This window comes from Nothoprocta perdicaria, unplaced genomic scaffold (assembly GCF_003342845.1).
Source record: "Nothoprocta perdicaria isolate Ctin4 unplaced genomic scaffold, notPer1 scaffold_33, whole genome shotgun sequence".
NCBI classification, from domain to species: Eukaryota; Metazoa; Chordata; class Aves; order Tinamiformes; family Tinamidae; genus Nothoprocta; species Nothoprocta perdicaria.
In genome coordinates, this window is record NW_020455566.1 from 1,720,724 (window position 1) to 1,742,080 (window position 21,357).

General features: G+C 44.2%; 2 protein-coding genes across 3 annotated transcripts; both read left to right on the forward strand.

Moving 5' to 3' along the window:
- Nucleotides 1–15: 15 nt before the first annotated feature.
- MYCBP (MYC binding protein) lies at nt 16–4,283 on the forward strand. Its single transcript, XM_026043482.1, has 6 exons — nt 16–30; nt 181–253; nt 1,622–1,670; nt 2,592–2,721; nt 3,794–4,002; nt 4,241–4,283. Exons 1-5 carry the CDS (start codon nt 16–18, stop codon nt 3,836–3,838), a joined length of 312 nt encoding a protein of 103 aa, XP_025899267.1. The 3' UTR covers nt 3,839–4,002; nt 4,241–4,283.
- On the forward strand, nt 3,866–16,681 carry RRAGC (Ras related GTP binding C). Of its 2 annotated transcripts, XM_026043317.1 has the most exons (8): nt 3,866–3,954; nt 4,215–4,344; nt 8,790–8,993; nt 9,739–9,938; nt 10,769–10,883; nt 12,036–12,178; nt 13,707–13,855; nt 14,810–16,422. In XM_026043317.1, the coding sequence occupies exons 1-8, from the start codon at nt 3,881–3,883 to the stop codon at nt 14,959–14,961; spliced, it is 1,167 nt and encodes a 388-aa protein (XP_025899102.1). In that variant the 5' UTR covers nt 3,866–3,880; the 3' UTR covers nt 14,962–16,422. The 2 variants fall into 2 exon arrangements, with proteins under 2 accessions (XP_025899102.1, XP_025899101.1); XM_026043316.1 differs by lacking the exons at nt 3,866–3,954; nt 4,215–4,344 and adding an exon at nt 5,677–5,945 and having other exon boundaries at nt 14,810–16,681.
- The last annotated feature ends 4,676 nt before the right edge of the window (nt 16,682–21,357 follow it).

The following is a 21,357-nucleotide window of genomic DNA, read 5'->3' on the forward strand; positions in this document are numbered from 1 at the left end:
CGCCCGGCGGGCCTGATGGCGCACTACAAGGTAGGGGGGAGCACGGGCCCGCCTCGGTCCGGTCCGCTTCGGTCTGATCTGGTCCAGTCCGGCCCGGCCTGGCCCGGTCCAGCTCGCCTCGACGGGGCCGGGCCGGCCGCGGCGGGGCCGGCGTCCTGACCTGTGCGCGCTCTCCACAAGGCCGCGGACTCCAAGCGGGAGCAGTTCCGCCGCTACCTGGAGAAGTCGGGGGTGCTGGACACGCTCACCAAGGGTAAGTGCCGGGCCCGGGCCGGGGCCTGCGCCCCGCTCCGCGGCAGAGCCGCCCCGAGGCACCCGCGGGCAGGTGGCTCCGTGAGGGGGCAGCTGCTGGGCGACGGGCCGGTGCCAGCAACGGGCCAGTACCTGCTCTGTGCCCAGCTCGCCGGGGCTGCGGCCGGCGTGCTGCTCTGTGCTCGCTCCTGCGGACGGAACCGAGGGCTCCCGCGTGCCCCAGCGTGTGGGGCGAGACAGCAAATGGTCCCTTAATATTGAAAATCTGGAGTAGAACTGAGTTTAAATGACTGAGCATCCGTATCTGAGTAGGGCTTGATGCCTCCCCTGGCCTGCTTTATGTCCCAATATCATCCAAGCTGTTTTCTTCAATTACTATGTTAAGGAAGCCCATTAACATCTCTACTTGGAAAGCGTGTAGTTTAAAAGGAGAACAGTGGATCTAGCACTTCCAGAAAATGGGTATTTTGCCCAGGAGTATGGCCCAAACTGCATATAATACCTGCTGATTTTGTAGATGAATTTGTATTAACCACAGTGCTCACCATCGTCTGTGATGGCAAAATGCAGCTGCCCAACAGCGGCCTCCTGCTTTTGTTTCCGATCTCAGTGCTTAATTTAAAACTCAAGTGGTTCTGCAGCTTGGCCATCAAAAGCTGGGAGAAAGACACCCGAGTGCCCTGTAAACATCACTCGGGAAATATTTATAAAAGCAAACACTGTCCGTGGCTATGTGTGTGTTGGGAGGTGTATCTTGGGGCATTTTCTGATGATTCATAGGGCTGAGTGTTCCCCCTGTGGAGCTGGCATGCTTACAGGTGGATTTATTTGAGCTTGTCAGGATAGTGATGCTGGTGCTGGAGCTGCCTGGTGCTTTCCAATGGAACCAGATCCATAAAGAGTGTTAGTGAGGAACCTCATCTACTTGGGACAGCCGTTCAGTTGTCTGATTGTAGGTGTTAGCTGAAATTTTGCTTTTATCCAGCGTACAAAAGCGCTGGTGATAGTTGCAGTGCAAAGATTTGGCCTATGCAGAAATAATAGTTTCAGAATAGCTGGAATTCTCCTGGTTGTGATTCAGGCTAATGCTGTGACTGTGTGTGGGAAATGCCACGTTTGTGCAGGCTGTTGGTATCTGTGTTCTGAGCTAGAACAGCCTAATCTTGCGGGCAAGGGAATCACTGAAACTTCAGAGGAGCCATTCAGGTGACTTATGGCCAAAGGAAACAGGTGAAAACCTTGTTAAACAGGCATTTCTATAAGTGTGGTACTCTGACCTGTGTGCTTCTGACTGTTTGTCTGTGGGGACATAGTCTAAATCTGAACTTTCATCTGCTGTTTGCAATTGCTGAATGTTTTTTATTTCCAGTGTTGGTAGCCTTATATGAAGAACCAGAGAAACCGAACAGTGCACTGGAGTATCCTTTTTGCCTTCTGTGAACTGTTTCTAGAAACTTAGTGCACCACAAAGGGTGTTTTTTGACTCCTAGGTGAATTGGAGAGCCTTGGATGGAAGACTTAAACTCAAAACAAGCTTTTAGGTATTTTAATTAACAATAGCAGTCTTGCAGGTGGCTCTTGATCAACAAAATACAACAGACAACTGAAAACTCCTCTTAAGCTGAACTAGCTGCTTCTATCAAGCTCGGGACTGCTGACATTTCCAAACCACTGTTTTTCTGTTGCTGGCTGCTGTTTATCACCAAAGAATTTAACAAACAAATGGAAAATTCTTCTTGTCTGAGAACCTTTCTGGTCAGCGAGCCAACTCCAGCAGATGCAAGGCAGCCACACACATCAGTGTGGCAGCAGTTAGCCTAGACCTTGTTTCTGTATTACACAATGTTGTATGACATCTGCAACACCAGATCTGGTTACATGCTCTATCTGTGCTCTCTGAAGTTCCTTCCATTTCCTGATGCTGCTTTTTTTTTTTAATATATATGTGCATGTATATATAAAACAGTAGGACAGGGAGAAAAATCATAGTTTTTGTCTTGCTGTTTCTAACCCCTCCTCCCCTCTCTTTCTGCACCTGTTGGTCATTATATTTTTTAACTCTTCAAATCCTAACCTGCTATGCTATTATCCTTTGCGTAAAAAAGTAGCAAGACACTTCTTTGCTTTATATCTAGTGATGCCTTTATTTTAGGAGTTGGCTAAGTTTTTTTTCTTATTTGTGTAACTTATGCAGAAATAATAAAAGTTGTAATAATGTAAATGGTATAATGCAACTTCAGTCATGTTTATTCCAGACAGCAGTAACTTAATCATAAGTACTGAAACTGAAATTCAGTTATACTGTTTAACTGAAGAAATACTTAACATCTAAATATCAGCTTTCTAAAGCATCATCTAGGAGCTTCAGCTCCTGAAAATCCAGAAATAGAGGCACTTCGCTTGGAAGCAGCAGAGATGAAAGAAAAATATGAAGCTGTGCTGGAAGAGAACAAAAAACTCAAAAGCAAGGTAAAAGGGCTTCTTAGTGCTCCTAGGTAGTTTCATATTTCACAACAGAAAGGCTACTTTGATGCTTTCAATACAGCTAACTTTATTTCAATGTAGTAAGTAAATATTGTTTCTTAGTCACAAGCCTGACAATTTAAAATTAATTCCTCACTTCCGTCTCCTGAAAGTTTTTTGATTAGGAAGAGACTTGTTTTCTGTAATATTGCATTGTTAACAAACGTGCGTATTTTTGTATGTGTATGTATATTTTTAAGTGTCAGTTATTCACATAGGGTTGTTTGATCCCATCTGGATGTTTTACAATTGTTTGATACTCGTGCTTCCTCAAGAGCTTTCTTATAATTAAATAAAAAAACAAGCTAATCTATAAAATCTGTATAATCATAAAAGCTCTCAAAGGTCTATCTGAGGGAGGGAGTGCACATGTGTTAGTTCATGCCCCTACACCTGATCTGTAGCAGGACCTGATCTATGCCTGTAGCAGGATATTGCCAGTAGGGGCACTTGGTTCCCCCAGAACAACTAATTTTACTAAAACAGCTCTGAGGCGCTGGGGCCTGCAAAGAGTCGCCCTGAAGTGTGAGCCACTGCAAGCCTCTGCTTCGATGGGACTACAGGCTCTCTGACACAGTTCTGAGATGTGGACAGCTCTCTCCATACACTCCAGGAAGCATAATGAAAACTGTGATAATTTTAGGCAATGTTAGCTTGGGATTTGTTGCTAATGATAACTGGTTAAGTCAAGTGTCCTGGTGAAAGTTGGAGAACAAAAGATGCTAATCAATATCAGCTGTTTCTGATTAGAAGTATCAGGTGAAAGATGAGATGCAGGTGAAAACTAAATGCAAGACAAGTTTTCAGGAGTGTTTGCAAAGCCTCCTTTTTATAACTGTAAGATCAGACAGTGCAGCAAGTGTTTGCAAAGAAGATTTCTTTTATTGAAGACTTTCATAAATCAGTGGTGATATGGAATGCACAAAGTGCGTTATTACTGGGGCAAAATGTTTTCTCTACTTAATATGGGAATTTTACCAAAAATGCTGCAGCTAAGTTCCTCTCCTTACATCCACAGCTGGCTCAATATGAACCACCTCAAGAAGAGAAGCGTGGTGAATAGCAATATTTTCTCCTTTAATGCCTTGACTGAATAAAGGGCTTCATGAGAACTGCAGTCCTGACTTCTTCTGTGTGCGAACCCTGCATCTTTGAGTTATATCTTCTTGAAAAGAAAAAGTCAGTATTGTTCATGCAGCTATTTTTGTGTAGCTAAAGCAGCAACTGGTAGGTTAATGCATACTTGTCAACTTTATTCTTTTCTTTAAGAAATGCTGATGGTTATAACAAACATGAAGGTGGCAGGTTAACTGCCTGCTCACGCGTTCATTCCATAACACAACCATATCCATTGTTTTTAAATGAAGAACATAGCACACTTGGAAAGGCAATACCAACTGCACTTTTTATTTGCATAACATGTACCTGTTTCTCTGTAGCTCACATCTACAATCCTGTTTCACAGACTGGACCTTGGAGAGTACCTCTGCCATCTGGATTGCTTTGGACAGAATACCACATTCTTGCTTCCAACAGCTCCTGTCCTGTGTGATTACAGTGCCTGTCATAGTAAGACTGGGAGAGTTTGCCTTATGATTCATATAATAGGGAAAAGAAAATCCCTAATGCCAGGGCACAGCAGAAAATCCAAGAGGTCTATGTGACTTGTGATCTCGCCTCCCTTCAGGGTCTGTGGCCCGTATTACCCTCAATCAGCCTTACAGCTCTTCTCAAATACAAAGTTACCCTTCATGAGAGATGCATCTCAGAACAATGGTTTCTTTTTTTGCTCCTAGATATTTTAAAGGCAACTGATGCTAGGAAAAATAAATGGAGGGGGAGAGGGGGAAAAAAAGAGTTCTAGTTCTGTGTTTGATCTACTTGCTACTCCTTTTTCTTTCCCTAGGATGAGAATTGTACTTGGTGCACTGGGCTAGCAGCAGGCAGAAGCATTTTAACACAGTGAAGAAGGGCTAGTATATGTAATTGCTACTCAGACCCTTAGCCCAAGGGGAAGAAAGAAACCAAAAAGAAAAATCTGTGTTCAACTGAGGAAAGACAATGCAAGAGCATGGAGGAACCACGAGTTCCTTCATGGGTGGGACGTGTCCTCCCTACAAAGCTGTGGCCGGGGCCGGGTGGCTAATGCAGAGGCAGCCTTGCCGGGCTGCAGGGTGATGCAGCCAGGGCTCAGGAGCAGCTGCAGCGGCTCAGGTGCTCGGCAGAGGCAGCCCCAGGGGCGGCAGGAGGCTCTGGCTGAGCCCTCGGCCGGGAGGGCCGGGCTGCGCTCGCCCCTTCTGCTGCTGCCTTCGGCTCGGCTCCGTGTGGGAAAGCGCCCGGCTCTGGCGCTGCTGCCTCGGCCGCAACTTCCCCTTCCCGCTGGGAGGGCCTTGCTGGCAGCGCTGGTTCCGTAAAGCCTGCTCAGTGCTGTCCCGCGGCAGCCGGTTCGGTAAAGCCTGCTCAGTGCCAAACTGCGTGGGGGTCCCGCGGCACCGGGCTCGTTAAGGCCCGCTCGGTACCGGTCCGCACGAGGTCCCGCGGCACCGGGCTCGTTAAGGCCCGCTCGGTACCGGTCCGCACGGGGTCCCGCGGCACCGGGCTCGTTGAGGCCCGCTCGGTGCCGGTCCGCACGGGGTCCCGTGTCACCGGGCTCGTTAAGGCCCGCTCGGCCCCGCCCCGCCGGTCCCGCCCCGCCCCGCCCCGCTGCCCCTGGCGCCGGGCCCGCCCGCTCACGTGCGGCAGCGCCGTCACGTGATCCGCGGCCTCTCACCCGCGACACCCTACCCCGCTGCGCCGCCGAGCCAATCAGCGCCGCGCAGCTGGGCGCCCGCCAATCCGGAGAGAGCTGTCTGGCAGCGGGTTGGGTTGGGCGCGCGGGGCGGCGCCGGCAGGCGGGGGCGGCCATGGCGCTGCAGTTCGGCGCGGCGGGCGCGGCCGAGGAGCCCGCTCAGGTCTGCGGCAGCTTCGGCGCCGCTGACTCCTTCTTCAAGGACTTCGGCTACGGGGAGGAGGAGGAGGAGGAGGAAGAGGGCGAGCTGGAGGGGGGCGCGGGGCCCGGCGGGCCCGGCGGCGGCGCGGGCGGGCCCGGCGGCGGCGCGGGCGGGGCGGACTCCAAGCCCCGGATCCTGCTCATGGGGCTGCGGCGCAGCGGGAAGTCCTCCATCCAGAAGGTGAGGGGCGGCCGGCCTCGCCGCGGCCCTGCCGCCGCCCGCCCCGGGCCGCCGCGGGCAGCGGGGCCGGCGCCGCCGCGGGCGGAGCTCGTGGCCTCGGTGCTGCTCCCTCCGCAATAAAAAGCGAGAACGCCGCTGCGAAGTTAAGTTCGTCATGGGGCTTTTTATCGTTTGCGTGCGCACCTCGGCGTGCTGCCAGCGGAGAGCCGCGCTGCGGAGGAAGAGCTCCCGTTTAGTGCCACTGTGTCACCTTTTGTGCCTTTGGAGGAGCCTCCTGCCTCTGAGTCAGCAGAAGGGCGGGCGCTGCTTGGCCTCCGTGCCCTTTCCTGGGCAGCGCCGAGCAGAGGGTGCTCCGGTGCAGTGCAGCCCTGCGGAGGTGGAGGGTGATCCCTGCTTCTGTGCCCAGCGTCCTGCCTTGGGAGCCCCCTGCGGAGCTTCCCGGTGCTGGCCGTGGGAAGGAGTCGCTCGTGAGGTGCAGCGCTGCACGGGCTCGTGAGCGGGGGCCTTCAGCCCGCTTCTCCTGGCGGTGCTGCGTCCTTCAGGCCTTTCCCTAAGGGTTTAACCAGGGAAGCCAATAGGAATCGCCTCTTAGCCATCCCGTGCAGGCTGCTTGGTGATTCCAACTACTATAGCAGTGCTTTCCAATCTGATGCTCTCTATATTTTGCTGTAGACTTATCCCTTTCGTTGGAATAAAGTTTGCAAAATGCCCTGTTTTTGTTAGAAAACTCTTTCCTTGGGCTTCCCTGTTGTTGGGATGCCCTTGGATGTAGCTTTTGGTTGTAACCTGTGAAGCAGATGTTTGCTTCCAGTGAGCAGAACCTCTCAAAGGACCTTGCTGCAATACTGTGTGTGCCTCTTCTCTCTCCTCAGGGACCTCCTCTCAGCTGCCATGGACATCAGAGCAATAGAAATAGTCTTATATTACCTCAAGGAAAAATAAAAAAGGCTTTTACAGTGGCTAGGGTGGGGAGGAAAGCGAGAGAAGTTGGAAAATCTATTCAGCATTTGGAGTTGTAGGTAAAGGTGCCTATTTCTATGTGCAGAATGATCCTGTGCTGCAGTGGAGATGCTGGCTGGTTATGGGTGACGTTCTGATGGTGGCTGGGCTCTCATGTGTAAAACCAGGTGCCTCTTTAGGGAGAGCATTGCCAGACAAGCTCACCGGACTGAGCTGCTAACTCCCAGGGGGAGTGTGCACAGAAAACTTGAGACATTTATTGATGTAAAAGAAAAATCAGCAAGAAGGGAGAAGGGCTTAACACTCAAGAAACAAATTAAAGTCCTGAGAACTTGCTGATCACTGCAGCTCAAAGGTGAAAAGGAAATTCACAATGTTCAAAAAAGAGGGGAAAAAAAAAAGGGCGGATGTTCAAGGTGACAGTGGAATTTTCTTTAAGTGCCATAAAAGCAGGAAGAGTTGCTAGGGGTTGATGACACCACCCAATGGCAAGCTGTATTCAAGCTGTATTCCATTGGGAATGGTTTAGTTGTAGCTAAGCAGCTGTGCAGATCCCGGAGGATTTTCCGGCCTCGTCTGCTCTGCCTGCACGTGCCTCGTGTCAGCTGCTGGGTTTCGCTGTCGTGATGCCGCTCGGGCTCTTCCCAGAGCCCTCTGCTTTATCAAAGCTGCTTAAGCTTGCAAGACGGGGTAGCTATTAGGTAATAAAAATGGAATTAGATCAAAACTGTGCCCTGCTTCCCCTGTTTGGTGTAAAACTAGCCGGGGAATATTCATCTGAAGAAACACTTTGCTTTGGAGGTGGGGAGAAAGGGTGATGATGACGTTGCTTTTCAACCTTGTTTTAAACTTGGTTCACTATTTCAGTCTTGCTCCCTATGAGTTCCAAAGAAAGAGTATTGATTTCTATAATCCTTGAAAACTTCTTCAGACCCTGGGGAATTTCAACTCTTGTCAGGACCCATCTGAGAACCGTTCTCTTCTTTCCATATAACTGTTTCGCTGCCTTAAACCTTGTTTGGATCCGAGTTCCTCAGATGTCTGCCTTAAGCGTGTGAATTCTTTCTGTTTGTTCTCAGAAATCTAGTTTGACGTATTATTTTGTTGCTCACTATTCAACCCATTAAGTTTGCTGGGGGCAGGGGTTAGAGACAGGGTAATTATAGGGTTTGACAGAAGATTGTGGCTCTTGGACTCTTTGGTGGGTGAATTCTAGATTTGTGTGAAGGAGTGTGTGTGTAGATGTATATATACACGTACATACACACCCAAAATAATGCTTCATAAGGAACAGCTTTCCTTCTGCTGTCTTAGCCTTAAATGAATTCACAAGTTGGGATGACTTTTATAATGCAGTTCAGTCTCTTTAAAATAATGTTTGCTCTTCAGGATTGCTTAAATTACAGGCTGTTCTTGCCTTTCTTCAGGAAAGGGCTAAAATCCCACCTGAGGCTTTTGCATGTTAGCAATTAGTGCGTTTATCATCACCACCGCGTAGCTGTTTATTGACTAGCTTATCAACTTTCATCTTCCGTTAAAGACACTTGAAAGGAGAGCGTCAACAGAAATAATTCATTTGGCCACAGTTATTAACATATCTAGAACTGGAATCCTATTATTTTTGTATACTTTTATTGTAGTTTGAGTGGTTTGATTACGTTGTTCTGCAGTACTCAATGCACTGAATTCAGTTGTGTAGTTCTGGCCACCTGTATAGAATTTATTGATGGAAGAAACTGTCTGTTCACTAACAGAAAGACTAAATATGTGCAGGATAATGCTGTACACTTTAAAATGGACAGACATTCTTGTAAGACTGAAGTCGCAGAGCTTTTATCGATCTTTTCTACTAAGTTAAGACTATAATTAGTGTTCTTTTAACAGGTGGTATTCCATAAAATGTCTCCCAATGAGACTCTGTTCTTGGAAAGTACCAACAAGATCTACAAAGATGATATTTCCAACAGTTCGTTTGTGAATTTCCAAATATGGGATTTTCCTGGACAGATGGACTTTTTTGATCCAACATTTGATTATGAGATGATCTTCAGGGGAACAGGTGCTCTAATATATGTTATCGATGCCCAGGTAAATACAAATCACTAACAACAGCAAAGTTTTCTTGCGACTCTGTGTGTGTTTGGACTGATCAGGAAAATAATAATTTATATGTTTTAGGTAAGTTCTTATAGCATCTCTTGTGTGTGAATGTCTGCTTTGGCAACCTAAATTTGGCCTGTTGTCTAGTTGTGTGAATTGACTGGGTAGGAGACACTCCAAGGGAGTGTATGGAAAAGGATAAGTGCTCTGGAGCTCACAGTGGTGAGAAGCCGAGCAGTGAGAACCTGCTGGACTAGGTGGTCTGAATAATCCCCTCCTCTTCCCCTGACTGCAGAATTATTTTAATAACAGCAGGCTTCTGACCTCAGTCTCTGGGATCATTAGGTATCGGCTCTCATTAGATATCTGGCAGCTCCTAATGAACCTGGGAGGGAACTCTGCTTATTGGGACTGTCTCCCTACCACATTCTGCAGGAGTTGAAGGGTAACGTATGTGCAAGAAACACTTCTCCGTACCCCGTGGAAATTCATTTTGTACTGGGAAGCCCCAGGGCCTGGTTTGTACAGCTGAGCCTTAGGTAGCTAATGACACTTAATTACAGAACTGAACCTAAAACTTGCTACCTGGGTTTCTGATTCTCCAATCCCATGTTTCTGCTTAGGAATGAAAGTAAGATCAAGTTCAAATCCTGAATGATTTTATCCTTGTGCAGAATGGAGTAGTTACTGCAGCTAAGCCATGTTATTAATTCCTGCCAAAACTAATTTACAGGATGACTACATGGAAGCTTTAACAAAACTCCACACCACAGTTTCGAAAGCCTACAAGGTCAATCCAGAAATGAACTTCGAAGTTTTTATTCATAAAGTTGATGGTTTATCAGATGACCACAAAATAGAAACTCAGAGGGATATTCATCAAAGGGCCAACGACGACCTTACAGATGCTGGGCTTGAAAAACTTCACCTTAGGTGAGTGAGACATTCTGGCATATGGGATCTTAGTGTTGCTCATTCACATACAGACTAATAGTTCTTAGTTTTAAGAGTGGTTTGGAACAAGGTGTTGTTAGTTTAAGATTGTGCCGACTCTTTTTATAAAATAATCACAATGTTTGGTTAAGTCTCAGCTGTTTAGCTGACCAAAATAAGGTAAGCTATTACATTGTATTCTAATCAGCAGATTTATTCATAAACTCACTGGTAATTCAAGGTCCTTTCTTGTCTTGTTTTCATGCAGCCTAAGAGGCCAAAGTTGTACATGTGACCTAGAGGGGCAAGGGAGGGAGACTTCTTCTCTTCTCTAGTAGTGGCTAGTGCTGACTTTTCAGTATGATTGTTCTTAAATGCTTAGTCTCTCACTTGATGTTTGGCTCATAGCTTGAAAAAAAACTGTACAGCTAAGTTTAATACAATGCATCTGTCTCTTTTTACTGTTGTCTTTCATCTCGTAGAGTGTTAAGGTATTGGCAGTATTTCAATGCTGACAGGCCAGAAACAGGATTTTAAGAGATCTAGTTAAGCATTTAAGTCTTCTGCATTAAGCATTTTGTAGACAAAATGTGTTTTGGAAATGTGCTCAAATTTCTCTCTCTTCTCCCATCTCATGGAGAGGGGGAGAATCTGTTTCATTTAGGAAAGAGGTTCTTGATGTAGCCGCAGCAAAATACACTTGTGATAAGGAATCTGGTTAAGACATCAGTCTTTGAGTGTTATATAAAATAGCTTTAACGCCTCTATTTCACCTCTAATTCTATTTTTGAATATTTTTGCTCTTTTTTCTCCTTCTGCACTCATCTCAGCTTTTATTTGACCAGTATCTATGACCATTCAATATTTGAAGCCTTCAGTAAAGTGGTACAGAAGTTAATTCCGCAACTGCCAACACTGGAAAATCTACTAAATATCTTTATATCAGTAAGTGTTAAGCTAACTAATCTAACAGAATTCTAAGCCAAACTTTTGCAGCAATAGGACAAATCATTTTGATAGGGAACATTGGCTGGATCTGCATTTGGGGGATTCAGGTGCCACTCTGATATTGGTGTATTCTGGTGGTACTGTTGTCTGAATCTGAAGGTCTTTATCAGAACCACAGTGTACTGATGCATCCTTTTACCAGGTGTCTCACAATACTGCTGCAGGCAGAGAGTGCAGGAAGAGAGAGGTGGGACTGAGATGTGCAGGGGTCGGAAGCCTCACCCTGCACTACTGCGAGGCTTGTGTTCATAGAGGATTCTAATAACGTGGCCCAGCAGATATTGGGCACGTTCATGGTACTGACCAGCAGTGTAATTAGGGAATCAAGTGCAATTCTGGTGCCAGAAGGATCAGTTGGATGTCTGCAAGACATTACCTTGGGTGTTCCAACTGGCCAGGCAGAATGAAAGCTAATGTGCCTGGTATATAAACTGCGGCTAAGCTTTGCCAGAAAGCCATGTTCAGAACTGATGTGTGACACCTCACTTGCTCAACAGCAGAAGGCTTCTGCAGTCGTTATGAGCACATGCACTGTGTCCAAGTGCTCAGCTACAAGTAGGAAAATACAGTTGTTTTGGTGCTCTTCATTATTCGTAACTGCCACACTGTGATACTCTTCTGAAGTTGTAAGATTAGAAGGTGACTTGATTTGCCCTGCATGTCAAGCTATATAGCAGCTGCCTCATATAGAAAGTATGTGTTGATACTTAGATACTTAAAATAACTCATCTGCAAGATTATTCCAGCAGGTGAACCTGAACGTGTACGTCCTCTGTTTCTAATAGAAACACAAAAGGAGAAAACTTCTAAGCTTGGGTCTGGAAGTATAATAAAATGTAACCTGAATTATGGTCTGGTAGCTTATAAACTAAAAAATCCTAACCAATCTCAAGTTTTATGTTGTCAACTGGAACGTGATGTTAGTATGTTTTACAGCAGCTAGGGTAGTGTGCTATAAACTATACACTTTGCTGTTTTAAGCCTCTAAATTGGTTATGTTTATACTATTACCTGCTTTAAGAATGTGAAACTGTATGACGACTTCTGAAGATGAAATACAGTTTTCTTAAAGTCTTTCTCTTTCTGAAGAATTCAGGCATTGAAAAAGCTTTTCTCTTCGATGTAGTCAGCAAAATCTACATCGCAACGGACAGTTCCCCTGTGGACATGCAGTCATATGAGTTGTGCTGTGACATGATTGATGTAGTGATAGATGTTTCCTGTATATACGGGTAAGTGATGAACACTCTTAGGGAAAAAAAAATCCTTAAAAGTTGAAGAATAGGTTGCAAACTATGCAAGTCCTGTTGGCTTCATCATTCAATAAGATACTATCAGCTGGTCTGGAAACAACATTCTTTCTGCAAGTAATTAGGGGGGAAAAAAAGCGAACTGATTAGCTTTCATAATCAGTTTCTTTCCTTCTCCCTCTACTCATCCTTGGAAAAAAAAGAACACTTGACATTTCCAGAAGCCAAGTATTTAATGTAAAATCCAAATACTGCGGTGTCATATTTGGATGGTAGATGTGTGTCAGTGCCTACAGCAGCTGGTAATGAAAACATCCCATAGCTCATTAGTACAACTTGTAATCACATTGCTCTGTTGTTTCCCTCTACCTGGACAGAGTACCTTTGGCCACATCTCTGCTTTCCTCAGCTCAGCTTTTGTTAACTTGCCCCAAAGAATGAATGTAGTGCCTGTTTTGTGAAATTCGTAGTTGAATTTTATGCCAAAATAGTTTTTAAGTGGCTGTGGAGAGTACCTCCCTCCTGGCTGTAAAGTTTGTCTTCTTAGCATCCTTTTATCTGAAGCAGTCATTGTATGGCCTGCAGTGCATGCATCCTAAAAGCAGGAATGTACTGGCGAACCTTTCTGACCCCTTGTGAGGGGCTTATGCCATTCTTGATACTGCTCTTCCTTTATATTCTATGATAACCAGTTGAAGTAGTTACAGTAACCTGTGGAAATACATGGAACTAGAATCTTGTGCTTAACCTTCTTTCTATTGGCTTCTGTACGGTGCTGTTAGGAAGATGATTTTGTGTAGGGGGCATGGTTGTATTTCAAACTGAGCAACAAGCATTATATTAGTTGTATTAGTCCAAGTTATGAGAGACTGAACAGGCCAGAGATAGTAATTGGACTGGAATTTTTCCTGTGCCCTCAATATCACTATATTGATAAAGAATGTGGACTAGGGAACCTTGGGATTAGTTTGCAGAAACTAACCTCCCCATGATGTCGCTTCATTAAAATTATATAAAAGTTCTATGTTAAAATCTTCAAACCAGCTGTTTGATGTGGTACTGTGGTGCTGCAAATACAATGAGACAGTGACCTTCTGGTTTGAATGTAAACTACTTCACAACTTATATTCTATATCCATCAAGAAAGTTCAGCTCTAAGCTGCAAATAACATTGCCTAAATCATTGTAAGTTTTTAGTTTGATACCAAAAGAATGTATGCCGAGAGCTTCCCCTTAATTATGTTCCTATATTTTATTCATTTTATTCTAGCAAATATTTTTTCTTCTCCTCTGTCTAGATCTAGCATTCACTTAATATCAAGAGGCTTTAGAGGTGATAAGGGTCATACTTATAACTGAGACTTGCACCTCAGGTTTTTCACTTGCTCACCATTCACTATATGTAATATTCTTCCTGATGTTATGCTGCATTTATCAGGTATTAAAGGCTTGTCTTAATTACATGCGCACGCCCTGCAGCTTGAGGATGCTTTAACTTTTTCTCTCTTAGGTTGAAGGAAGATGGCACTGGAAGTGCTTATGATAAAGAATCAATGGCAATTATCAAGCTCAATAACACAACCGTCCTGTACTTAAAGGAAGTAACAAAGTTTCTGGCATTAGTCTGTATTCTTAGGGAAGAGAGTTTTGAGCGCAAAGGTAAGGACTTCCCTCATCGAATGGCTTTTACTCAATACATTTCATCAACTGTACAGTTTATTATGACTTTATAATTCACCTTAATTTCATATGACTGAATTCGTTTAATTGGGAGGGAGGGTGAAGACCAGTCAGTATGAGTTTGTTGGCTGCCTTGGTCTGTGTCACTAGTATCAGCTGTAGTAGAATCAGTCAAATGGAGTGATGTTCCTTTAGTTCTGCAGCAACAGAAAACTTGTGACTAGGTGTGTTCTCTATTACGTATGTCACACTAACCTTTTTAGCCTATGACTGAGGAAAAGAGCAAAGTAAGCTGGTGCAGCATATGGTGGGTACTTGAAGCAGTGTTGAATGCAATCAAGGTTTAACCAGCCTTGTCGGACTTAGAGTAGATAAAAGGGGTGATTGGTCTTGTGCCTGTTACAGGGTTGAAATAAGAGCGTACTCTCCAATTTCAAAGTATATGACTTAAATCGGGGCAGTGATTATCTTGGCATTCACATACTGTTCAAAAGAGCAAAAGTAGGTGCATTCTCTTAATACCTTTGCCATATTTGATCTTGGAAGCTAGGATATATGTCAATGTTGCAACCCAAAAAAGTGCATAATTGCGTTCAAGTGACAATCACACTGCTATATCCTACTGATTCATTTGCGTAGGACAGTTATGTTTAAGGGTGGAGTCTCATGTTGTCCCCGCTTCCGCTGTTTAATATATGTGTGCATATATATACATCTTGCCTTTCAAAATAGTACTTTATATCTAAATATTGAGAGAATCTAAAATAATACTGGCATCGGTAAACTTGATTGTTAAATGTTTTGAACTTGGCTCATGCTAAAAGAGGGAAATAGCTGTTTAGTGAATGAAAAAAACTGTCAAGCTCGGTTGATTATATAAATGTGCCAAGCTGAGCACACTTTTTCCTGTCCCTCTCTCTTCCTTTCTAACAGGTCTCATAGACTACAATTTTCACTGTTTCCGCAAAGCTATTCATGAGGTCTTTGAAGTAGGTGTTGCCTCCCACAGATCCTGCAACCATCAAGCAGGCACCTCAAATATGAAAGCAGTGACTCACAATGGTACACCCAGGAATGCAGTCTAGAGGAAGACTAAAGACATGGGACAGACTTTTGTCAGCTCTTCAGTCCAGCCCAAGGTTAAGTTTTTGTGGAACAAGAGAAGACCAGTCTGAAAGCCTGGAGTTGGCTGCGCAGGAGAAGAGCGACGCTCACTTGGGAACAGCAGCTTGTAACTCATGTTGGACAACTGAAACTACTGTAGAAACGCTCTGAGGCCAGTGGAGTTAGAAATGTCAAATTGAAACGAGCTTTATTCCAAGTATGGTGTTTTTGCAGTTTGGAGGCTTATTTTAACAGTCCGTGACTGAAGGAAAGACTTCGTGGTCAAAGATTACAGATGATCGAGTTGAGCTTAACATGAAACACCGAATTGTCACTTGCTCAGCTGCCTTTTTTTCTCTCTCTCTGTAGAATATCTTTTTAATCTTTTTTTTTTTTTTTTGTTCACTAATCTTTTTCATGCAAGAAAAATTGGTGATGTTAATATGTAGGCTTACGAAAGTCACGCTTTTTGTTTTGTGAGGCTGGTCTCACAAATCATTCCATAAAATTCTTTTTCCTCTCTCCAAGTTGCTCAGAGTATTCCCATAAATTCTGTATTTAAGTGGATGTAAAATAGAGCTCTGTTCTGATTCTGTGTTTGCTTGGAGAACTGAGCTGCAGCTTCAGTTTAAGAAGTCTTGATACTTTGCTTTCAGAAAACCCTTATTCATAAATCCCTTTCACTGGGAGGGAAGGAGTAAAAGCTGAAATGGCCTACCTGCTTTATTTTGCAAAAACATGGATGTCTTAAATCTGTGTGAATAAATCTAGTCACAAACAATTGCATGGCTAAACCGAGGTGTCTGCCATCTGTTGGATTAAATCACTTTCAGCTATTTCTGGATGAAGAAATGGCCAAATTACTTACAATAGACGAGCTCTCTTTACCCTGTAATAATCAAGACAGTTCTTAGGAAAATGTCTGAAGCTGTTGCCTTAGCATAGCAATTAAATATCAGAGTGGTACAGCCTACTAATACCAATAATTCAGATTGCAGTGATCTCATGCAGTGGTCAACAGCTTGTTTGTCCCCATGCAATCTAAATAAAATAGCAAGTTCTATGACCTTGTGATTGCTGAATGTCATGGGAGGTATAACTGAACTGTTTTTCCCTAATTTATTGGTAATATTACAGCAGATGTCGCATTGTACATCCGTCTTGTTGAGCAGTAAGCTCAGCTGTTGTTCCAGACGGATCTTTTCCTCTTTTCACCTATCCCTAGGTATGCAGAGGTGTTCAGAGGCCACTGGACCAACTGACTGTACAAGTGCCACTATAAAGCACTGTAAAATCTGTGTCTGTAAATGATATCTGCAAGTGATGTACTTCTGTGGTCAGTTACATCCAGGATCACTTCTATATTTATAGGATGGATTTTCATTGAACTATGTAAAAATGAATAGACATGCATTTGCATTAGGGTGCTGGCACATACTCGATAACTGCATTTTTGCTTTGTTTTAGAGGTGATGTATGGTGATCAATACATAAAGGATCTGCTCTAGAAGTTACTCAGTAGGAGTCTCGGGAATTCGAGTATTCTCGTTCAGGTAGTACTATTTCTAAATCCAGCCTTGGCGTCTTTCTTGGTAATGGAGCTACTGTTTCTGGAAGTGGAGTTTTATGAAGATGCTGCTGGATTTTCAGATGAGGTTTGGTGGCTTGCGAGCTGTATCAGTGTCCTGTTACCTCAAGGTGAGAGGAGAAAGAATTGGCAAGAGAACAAGTAACAGCTCATTCACATTTGTGCGGTGAGATTTCTATGTTTTGAGTACACCTGTATGTTCCCATCTTTCTCTCTTCCGTCTCTATATGATTCTGTGCTAATAAAATTAAAAAAGAAAAAAATATATTGTTTCTAAGGGAAGATGAGAATTTGGTAGAATCAGCCATATGGTTAAACAGATAAGAAAAGTTCCTGCAACTTCTCTGATTTCAGAAAGATTTTAAATGCATTCATCCTATGAGTCAGCGTTAGCTTCCCCCTTGATTTAATGCTGATTATTAAATACTCAATTTTAAGAAGATGATGCTTGTCTCTTAAGGAATATGAATGACAGTGATTCCTGTTTTGAATTCTGAGCATTAGATTGCATGCTGAAAACCTGCCTTTTTAAACATTGCTTTTACCGACAATAAATATTAGCTTCTCAAAACAGAGCACTTATCTACTATTAGCAGCAAAAAATCTGAACGTTATTAACTCTGAACATTAAATTTGTCTCTTATAAGGAGGAGGATATTTCCGTAGCTTACTACATCTAGTTGTAAGGTTGTAGTAATGTATGAGAAGGTAAGTTGTGGGCCCCTGCTGCTGAGGGGAGGCTCTTGCTCCTCTTGCTGCTGCTTCAGCAGGGCTGTTTTCCAGTTTGCAATGAACTCCTCATGTCACTGCATGCACAGGGAGCGACAGGGCAGCTGAATTTTCTTTTTCCCCAGCACAGGATCCTCTCTCCCCTTCCCTGGTGCAGCGGGAGATCCTCGGAGAGGTAAGGCAGGGAAGGGGGGCTTCCTTGGAAGAGGGGCTGAAATCCTGAAGGAAGAGGGATGTGATGCATTTTCCCTCTCTTCCCTCCTATTAACCTGGGCGGCTCCAGCTGCTCCGACCCTTACAGACACCTGAGGAGCTGCTGCTTGTCTGAGGAAGAGGGGAGTGAGGAGGGAGGCAGCGGGAGGGCCCGGGCCCGGCGCGCTGTGCTGGGCGCCATCTCCCCGGGCGCTCCCTCCCTTCCTTCCCTCCATCCCTTCCCTCGCGGGCGGCCCCGCGGCGCGCGGAGGTGGCGCCCGCCGGCCAGGAGGGGCACGAGGCGCCTCGTGGAGCCCCGGCCCGGCCCCGGAGGCGCGGGGCTGCGGGGGCTGCTGCTGCTGAGAGCGGCCGTTATTAACGGCGCGCGCCGCTGGAAAACGGCCGTTATTAACGGCGCGCGCCGAGCGTGGGCTGGGCGTTTCTCGCAGGCGCCCACGGTAGGTGGCAGCCGTGTAACGTCCGCGACAGGCCTCGCCAGGAACGTCTCCCTCGCCAGGAACGTCTCCCCTCCCCGGGCTGTTCCCTTTACGTTCCCTCTCGGTAGGTCTTGTCGGGGCGCGTGCGGTTTCCGTTACAGCATCCGAGAAATACCTTTTATTTATTTTTTCTCTGTAAATCTATTCTGTTAAGTGTTCTCACTGTGTCCTGGGTGAAGTGCGCCTTTTTATTTTTATTTTTTCTCTTTTTTTCCTGACTTTCCCACTTACACGTGTAGTAGGAGAGGAGTATTCTTTGGAAAGTGGAAATCTGGAAGCACTTTTCCTGAAGGCTGCAGTGTGTCTTGACCCAAGTTCTGTTTAAAAAAGGTCTTTTACGCTGCCTGCATAAGTAGGTTCATTCTGCTGTTGATTTGCTCAAGTACATGGCAAATGTTTTCTGATGATAGGTGTTTTGTAAAAAACAGGAGGTTTCTCTGAGGAGCTCTGCTCTTGGAAATCAACTGATACTGAACTGATAGCCTCTTTCTGGTAGGTTTTTAATTTCCAGCCTTTTACAAGGAACAAAGTGATAAATTTCCAGCTAGACTTGTGGGCTACATAGTGAGGAACACCATGCCTTTATAAAAAATGGGATTTTCTGCATTAATTATCACCAGACCAAGAGGAAAAGTTGCCACTCTCTGTTTCCAGTTATTGATTATCTCGAAATATAGGGTTAAAAATAAAGTTCTTGATGGCTTATGGTAAAGTGGAGCATTTTATTTTCAGCTCACATGAGCTTGACTTCATTTTCATCTTGCAGTGAATGGGACACTTGGTGTTCACCTGTGATCTGAGGATATTTATTTTCCTTGCCCCTAGATGGCTGCCTTGTTCTCTTGTAAAGAATGTGAGGCTCTGCAAAGAGGCAGAGCCGGAACAGAAAAGGTCTTTAAATGGCTCCTTTCCCTCTGCTCTCCACAGCATTTACGTATTTGCAAGGAAGAATATTAGGGGTGAGTTTATCGCTGACGACCTGCTGTAACAGCTGGGAGCTCGTAGGTACCTTCTGCTACGGGGTAGGAGGAGAGTGAGCTATGACGTGGTTTAGGGAATTCAGAGTATTGCTAATCGTGATACCGAAACGCTCTTGATTTACAGCTTAGGAAATGCTCGTGGTTCTAGCAAGTGCTGCCATAGGAATATCCCACCCCCTACCTGTTTCGAAAGGAGCTCTGCAAGAGGGGAAATGATTCCGAATGCTCTGGGAGTTAGGGGGGGTTTGTAAGGCTTGGCCCAGGGTGCGGGAGAAGTGTTACATGGGGCACTTAGACCTGCTGTAATGTGTCTGCTGCTAAAGCTCCGCTGAGACCACCCATTGCATTTGATTCCTAAGCCCAGGCAAACTGGAACCTACCTCGCCACAGCTGAGTGTGGTGAATTAATCATTCTAGAGTAATTTTCTCTCCAAATTCTGCTCCAGAATAGCTTTGTTTTTCTTCTTTCTGCGTGAACTACTTTATTTTGGGGGGGGGAAAAAAAAAACAAGTTTGATTCAACTATTTGCTCTATACTATTTTAGTTCTGTCTTATACACGAGAGAACTAAGAACAAAGAGGCACAGAAAAGAGGCATTTTCCTATTTCCTATTGGAAGATTCTCAAAGGGATTCCTGAATCGAAGTTCTGGTGGCACATGCAAGGTGATGGTCCTTATGCATTCTTACTGCAGCGCATTTCGTTGAATACTTAAATGAACAAGCCTGATTTTTAATCAGACATTTAGCTTTATAACTTTTTGTAAATCATAGTATGAGATCTAAGTAACAGCTTAACGAAAGAAAAAATTTAGAACTCACCCATCAATGGTCTGGATTTAAAAGTGTGTCAGAAACTAGTGGAAGTTTTGCATTACTTTGAGGGAAGCTGAGATGCCAGTTGTATTTTTGTGTGTGATTTGGTATTTCTTTACATTCTGATGTGGACTAGCAGTCAAACTGAGGATTTAATGGAGCATAGACTTCACTCTGGGCTCACCTGAACTTGTTAAGATGTTGAGATGTTGACTTATTATTTGACACTAATAAAAAAATTGCTTTCTGAGAAAGAAACTCTCCTGTCTGGTAAGTTAAAGCTTCCAAAGTGGAGATGGTTAAGATTATTGAACAACCTTTAACTTTCAAGAAGAAAGATGCCATTTTCTATAATTAGCAGAGATTCTGTTAGTAATTTTGGTTAGGATATGACTGATTTAATATGCTTCTGCATGCAGCAGGTCATAATCTGATAAGCAATTATGCTTACTGCATGATGAAGGGTGTATCGTGTTTGAAAAATCATCATGTAAAGCGTTCAGTGATATTGGCAGTCGTTCATAACGACTGTGTCGTGCAGACTTCTGTGAAAAGAGCCAAATAATTGGTATCTATCACATGCACTTCTGTCGAAATCACAATTTTCGTGGCAACACTGCGTTAATAGAGTCTGTCAGCTTAGTCTGTAATGGCTCACAGCACATCAGTCTTAAAGAGTACATGATTTTAGAATTGAATTAGCTGTAATTTTGTACAGAATTGTACTGCAGAATTCTTAGTGACAGAGGGGCAGGTACAGGAATAAGTCCAGTGTTAGGCTGTGCAGATTCTCAAGTGATAGGATGAAGCTACACATTCAGTCTGCTACAAAAATAGTTAAATAAGAGTTTCCTGACCTTAAGAAAGGCCTGATATTTGTGGTTTACGTTTGCGTTTATGAAATGACTACTTAAATTGAGGTACATATCAAACAAAATAGATGCTAGATAACACTTGAGGAAGAACTTCAAAAGCTGCATTTGCTTGAACGTTCAGAAATGCATGGAGCCAAGTCCTCTGAACTACGCGGTGTAAAAACTTGGAAAGCTCCAGGAATAAGAGAAAGGTTAGAGTGTCTTTATTGCACATCTGTCTTAGTAGGAGAAGGATGTGTCACCAGAAATAGTTCTTTGGAAAGCAATCATGTATGAAGAGAGAGCATGATCCTGGATATCTGTCAGAAGTAATTAATGGAAAATTTGGGAGTTTTCTTGTTTGGAGAACTGGTTTGCAAGGCAACAGATCATTTCTACTTAAATGTCTGTGGTGAAGTCCTTCATTTGGATGTCTTTTTATTTTCTCTCTACTTCTCTCTTGTATTGGAGTCTTTATCTTTCCTGGATAACAATCTTCGCAAGTAATACTTGTTCAAAACGCAAAGCCAGCAGATCCCTCCTTTTAAATTAATTGAAAGCATTATGAAATATTCACTCAATTGTGACTTGACATTGTGAATTCAACTGAAGTTCTGAATTTTGAGGCTGTGGACCCTGCAGAGCAGCATATCCCCATGTGTTTGGGGTGCGAGGCTCATGAAGTTCATACCATCTCCCAGCTCTTCTTCTTTCCTTTTAAT